The sequence below is a fragment of the Salvelinus sp. IW2-2015 genome, unplaced genomic scaffold, assembly GCF_002910315.2.
Source record: "Salvelinus sp. IW2-2015 unplaced genomic scaffold, ASM291031v2 Un_scaffold4181, whole genome shotgun sequence".
Lineage (NCBI taxonomy): Eukaryota > Metazoa > Chordata > Actinopteri > Salmoniformes > Salmonidae > Salvelinus > Salvelinus sp. IW2-2015.
In genome coordinates, this window is record NW_019945452.1 from 30997 (window position 1) to 37127 (window position 6131).

Genomic DNA, 6131 nt, shown 5'->3' on the forward strand with positions numbered 1-6131 from the left:
AACCTGGTGTCCCCAGGTCTAAATCAGTCCCGATTAGAGGGGAAACCTGGTGTCCCCAGGTCTAAATCAGTCCCGAATTAGAGGGGAACCTGGTGTCCCCAGGTCTAAATCAGTCCCCTGAATAGAGGGGAAACCTGGTGTCCAAGGTCTAAATCAGTCCCTGATTAGAGGGGAACCTGGTGTCCCAGGTCTAAATCAGTCCATGATTAGAGGGGAACCTGGTGTCCCAGGTCTAAATCAGTCCCTGATTAGAGGGGAACCTGGTGTCCCAGGTCTAAATCAGTCCCTGATTAGAGGGGAACCTGGTGTCCCCAGGTCTAAATCAGTCCCCGATTAGAGGGGAACAAGGGAAACGCAGCGGAACTAGCTGAGGTCTAGAGTTGAGTTTGAGAACCCTCTGGGCTTTGGTCAATAGTAGTACACTATACAAGGTGTCATTTTAGGACGCAGGATACCAACCTTACTGGACTGGTGTCCGTTCATAAGGCTGCCATTGGGGAGGAAGTATGGCCGTAGATGCTGAGCCAATTCATCTAGGTCCTGTAACACGTCTGCATCATCCTTACAGCTGTAGATACACTCTCCACCCTGGATAGAGAGACAGGTTTAATAACCCTGACAGCTATAGATCCAGTCTGGATAGAGAGACAGGTTTAATAACCCTGACAGCTATAGATCCAGTCTGGATAGAGAGACAGGTTTAATAACCCTGACAGCTATAGATCCAGTCTGGATAGAGAGACAGGTTTAATAACCCTGACAGCTATAGATCCAGTCTGGATAGAGACAGGTTTAATAACCCTGACAGCTAGAGATCCAGTCTGGATAGAGAGACAGGTTTATAATAACCCTGACAGCTATAGATCCAGTCTGGATAGAGAGACAGGTTTAATAACCCTGACAGCTAATAGATCCAGTCTGGATATAGAGACAGGTTTAATAACCCTGACAGCTATAGATCCAGTCTGGATATAGAGACAGGTTTAATAACCCTGCCAGCTAGAGATCCAGTCTGGATAGAGAGACAGGTTTAATAACCCTGACAGCTATAGATCCAGTCTTGGATAGAGAGACAGGTTTAATAACCCTGACAGCTATAGATCCAGTCTGGATAGAGAGACAGGTTTAATAACCCTGACAGCTATAGATCCAGTCTGGATAGAGAGACAGGTTTAATAACCCTGACAGCTAGAGATCCAGTCTGGATAGAAGAACAGGTTTAATAACCCTGACAGCTAGAGATCCAGGTTATATAACCCTGAACAGCTTAAGATCTCCAGTCTGGATAGAGAGACAGGTTTAATAACCCTGACAGCTATAGATCCAGTCTGGATAGATTGACAGGGTTAATAACCCTGACAGCTATAGAATCCAGTCTGGATAGAGAGAACAGGTTTAATAACCCTGACAGCTATAGATTCCAGTCTGGATAGAGAGACAGGTTTAATAACTGACAGCTATAGATCCAGTCTGGATAGAGAGACAGGTTTAACCCTGACAGCTATAGATCCAGTCTGGATAGAGAGACAGGTTTAACCCTGACAGCTTATAGATCCAGTCCTGGATTGAACCCGGTGTCCCCGGGTCTAAATCAGTCCCCGATTAGAGGGGAACCCGGTGTCCCCGGGTCTAAATCAGTCCCCGATTAGAGGGGAACAAGGGAAACGCAGCGGAACTAGCTGAGGTCTAGAGTTGAGTTTGAGAACCCTCTGGGCTTTGGTCAATAGTAGTACACTATACAAGGTGTCATTTAGGACGCAGGATACCAACCTTACTGGACTGGTGTCCGTTCATAAGGCTGCCATTGGGGAGGAAGTATGGCCGTAGATGCTGAGCCAATTCATCTAGGTCCTGTAACACGTCTGCATCATCCTTACAGCTGTAGATACACTCTCCACCCTGGATAGAGAGACAGGTTTAATAACCCTGACAGCTATAGATCCAGTCTGGATAGAGAGACAGGTTTAATAACCCTGACAGCTATAGATCCAAGCCCCAATCTGTGCTATTGCTGGTTGTTTTAACAATCTGCCTGGCCTTGAATGAAAAAGCCTTGTTCTCTTGTCCCCAGCTTTTGATGCAACTGTAACGGATCCTCGCATCACTGGATGGAAGCGGGGCGAACGGCAGTGACTCGGGATGGTTATTGTCCTTGATTTTTTTTTTAGGACATTCTGTGACCATGGTGCTATAGTGTCCTGGAGGCCAGGTAGTTTTCGCAGTGATACGTTGTGCAGACACACCACTTCTGGAGAGCTGTGGGTTGTTGGGCGGTGCGTTTATGCGTGCAGGCGGTGATACAGCCGACAGATGCTCTCATTGTGCACTGTAAAAAGTTAGTGAAGGGTTTTTCGGTGACGAGCTACATTTTTTTCAGCCCTCTGAGGTTGAAGGAGGCACTGTGCGGCCTTCTTTCACACCTGTTCTGTGTGCGTGAGACCATTTCAGATTGTTTGTGATATGTAACTGAGGAACTTACACTCTCCACTGCTTGTCCTGTCGTGTGGATAAGGGGGTGCTCCCTTGCTGCTTTCTGAGTCACGATCATCTTGTTTTGTTGACGTTGAAGTGAGGTTTTTTCCTGACCCCACCCGAGTGCCCTCAGCTCCTCCCTGTAGGCTTGTCTCGTCGTCTGTTGTAATCAGCCTACCACTGTAGTGTCGTCCTGCAAACTTGATGATTGAGTTGGAGGCGTGCATGGCCACGCAGTCATGGGGTAAACGGGGAGTACGAAGTGGGCTGAGAACGCCCTTTGTGGGGCCCAATGTTGAGGATCAGCGAAGTGGGACGCTGTTGTTTCCGTACCTTCACAACCTGGGGCGGGCCGTCATGAATCCAGGACCAATTGCCCAAGGTGGGGTTGAAACCAGGGCTCAGCTTAATGATGAGCTTGGGGGTACTATGGTGTTTGAAATACTGAGCTGTTAGTCAATGAAATATTCTTCTTACATAGGTTATTCCTCTTTTCCAGATGGGATAGGGCAGTGTGATGGCAATTCTCGTCTGTGGACCTATTGGGTGGTATAGGCAATTGCAAACATGTAAGAAATGATGCTAACAATACAATATAAGTTTCGCTAAGGACTAGTAGTGAGGTGACTCTTTGTCGGTGTCTCTTGCTAAGTGAATAGGGCTGTGATGTCATGGAATTTTGGATGAAGGCCAGCAAATGACAAGCAGTCTCATACTAAGTTGCTGCCATAGAATAGATTGAATATTAAGGTGCCATCCCCATTCAAATCAATGTGGCATAATGGTTGAACTGGTGGCCATTGGTGAGTGTTACCCATAGGAACAACGCAGAGTAAGAAGCAGGAAGTGTACCATCAATATGTGCTGTGATTTGATGATTCCCTCAACTGACATTACAAAAAATGCTTTCCATTGCATGAGCCAATCGGTTAACATAATTTTGATATGACAATTCTACATTATCATGGAAATATTACTCACCAATACAGGATCATTGCAAGTGTAACCATGAAGTTTACAGTCAACATTGGCAAGGTACAACCTGTTCTATTCATTCTATTTCTGTCTTGTGCTGCTGCTGCATTGTGGGGGGTGAATGCAACAAGTGTTAGACCTTAACCTTTCTGTGGCGGCAGGCATTCCGTAGCGACCACTCGAAACATCCGTTGGAATTAACATCCTTGAAACTCAAACATCCGTTGAGTGCGAAATTCACAATACGAAAATATAATATTTAACGATTCTGAAATACAAGTGTCCTACATCACAACAAATGCTTATTCTTTGTTAACCTCCTGGGATATGTGGGACGCTTGGTGTATAAGATACAAATTAAAGCTACATCGTGTGAAATCCAGGCCAACATGTCAGATTTCAAAAGGTTTTCGGGGGAAAGCATAAGATGCTATTATCTGATGATAGCCAACAGTAAACAAAGAGAGTGTGCATATTTCACCCTGCAGGCGCACACAAACGCAGAATTAAAATATTAAATCATGCCTTACTTTGACGAATTTCTTTTGTTGGCATCCAATATGTCCTACACAATCACAAATGGTCATTTTGTTCGATTAATTCTGTCCATATATGTCAAATGTTTCCCATTTATTTGGCGCGTTTGATCCAGAGAAAACAGCTTCCAATTTTGGCGCAACGTCACTACAAATATTCAATTACTCTAAACTTTGCAAAACATTTCAAACTACTTTTGTAATACACTAAGGTATTTGTAACGTTATAATCGATCAAATTGAAGGACGGGTCCATCTGTTTTCAATACAGGATGACAACAAACTAACGATACTTTTCTAGTCTTGCGCAACGTCTCAAACAGTACACATAACTTACTGATTCAAGATGGCCCGTCTTCTTCTTGCGAAAGAATAACCTCAACCTATTTCCAAGACTGGTGACATCCAGTGGGAAGCGGTAGGAACTGAACAGGTTTGATTAGAAATCTGGTATCCAATGAAAATCATTGAACAGACGGTGACCTCAACAAAAAAAAAGAAATTCTGACTGGTTAGTCTCTGGGTTTGCCTGCTACATAAGTTCTGTGTTTCATAGACATGATTCAACAGTTTTAGAACTTCAGAGTGTTTTCTATCCAAATCTCTAATATTATGCATATTTTATATTCTGGGGATGAGTAAGAAGGAAGTTGAATTGGGCACGTTATTTATCAAAAGTGAAAATGCTGGGCCCCTATCCTGAGGACGTTAATCCAGCCGCTGTGTCAGTTTCAATAAAAAAAGACAGCTATAGAATCCAGTCTGGATAGAGAGACAGGTTTAATAACCCTGACCGCTATAGATTCCAGGTCTGGATTAGAGACAGGTTAATAAGCCTGCACAGCTAAGATCCAGTCTGGATAGAGGAACAGGTTTAATAACCCTGACAGCTATAGATCAGTTCTGGATAGAGTGACAGGTTTAATAACCCTGACAGCTATAGATCCAGTCTGGTAGAGAGACAGGTTTTAATAACCTGAAGCTATAGATCCAGTCTGGATAGAGAGAACAGGTTTAATAACCCTGACAGCTAGAGAATTCCAGTCTGGATAGAGAGACAGGTTTATACTGACGCTAGAATCCGGTTTTAATTAACCCTGACAGCTATAAGATCCAGTCTGGATAGAGAGAGACAGTTTAATAACCCTGACAGCTATAAGATCCAGTCTGGATAGAGGACAGGTTAATAACCCTGACAGCTATAGATCCGGTCTGGATAGAGAGACAGGTTTAATACACCTGACAGCTATAGATCCAGTCTGGATAGAGAGACAGGTTAATAACCCTGACAGCTATAGATCCAGTCTGGAAGAGAGACAGGTTTAATCCTGACAGCTAATAGATCCAGTCTGGATAGAGAGACAGGTTTAATAACCCTGACAGCTATAGATCCAGTCTGGATAGAGAGACAGGTTTAATAACCCTGACAGCTATAGATCCAGTCTGGTAGAGAGCAGGTTTATACCCTGACAGCTATAGATCCAGTCTGGATAGAGAGACAGGTTTATAACCCTGACAGCTATAGATCCAGTCTGGAGTAGGAGACAGGTTTAATAACCCTGACAGTATAGATCCAGTCTGGATAGAGAGAACAGGTTTTAACCCTGACAGTAAGATCCAGTCTGGAATAGAGAGACAGGTTTATATAACCCTGACAGCTATGGATCCAGTCTGGATATAGAGAACAGGTTTAATAACCCTGACAGCTAGAGATCGCAGGTTAATAACCCTGACGCTATAATCCAGTCTGGATAGAGAGACAGTGTTAATAACCCTGACACGCTATAGATCCAGTCTGGATAGATGACAGGTTAATACCTGCCAGCTAGAGTCATTCTGGATAGAGAGACAGGTTTTAATAACCCTGACAGATAGATCAGTGGATAAGACCAGGTTAATAACCTGACCTGCTAGATGTCCAGTCTGGATAGAGAGACAGGTTTGTATAACCCTGACAGCTATAGATCCAGTCCTGGAAAGAGACAGGTTAATAACCTAACGCTAGAGATCCCAGGTTCGAGAGAGTTATACCTGACAGCTAATAAGTCCAGTCTGGATATAGAGACAGGTTAATAACCCTGACAAGCTATAGATCCCGAGTCTGGATAGAGACAGACGGTTTAAACCCTGACAGCTATAGATCCCAGT

The 6131-nt window shown here is 44.0% G+C and overlaps 1 protein-coding gene and 2 long non-coding RNA genes across 3 annotated transcripts in view; 1 reads left to right on the plus strand and 2 right to left on the minus strand.

The window, feature by feature from the left end:
- The window catches only part of LOC139026241 (uncharacterized), a 331-nt gene extending 107 nt beyond the window's left edge, over positions 1 to 224 (minus strand). Inside the window, exons 1-2 of the long non-coding RNA XR_011477992.1 lie at positions 135 to 224; positions 47 to 89 (exon numbers count right to left, since the gene is read on the minus strand). This is a non-coding gene — a long non-coding RNA (uncharacterized lncRNA). The remainder of the gene's footprint in view (positions 1 to 46; positions 90 to 134) is intronic.
- The window catches only part of LOC112076989 (inositol-pentakisphosphate 2-kinase), a 27754-nt gene that overhangs the window by 7193 nt on the left and 14430 nt on the right, over positions 1 to 6131 (minus strand). The window contains 1 exon segment of the mRNA XM_024143603.2: positions 1771 to 1899. Coding sequence (XP_023999371.2) covers positions 1771 to 1899 — 129 coding nt within the window.
- Positions 29 to 287, plus strand: LOC139026240 (uncharacterized). Its single transcript, XR_011477991.1, has 2 exons — positions 29 to 102; positions 147 to 287. It is a non-coding gene; the product is annotated as an uncharacterized lncRNA (long non-coding RNA).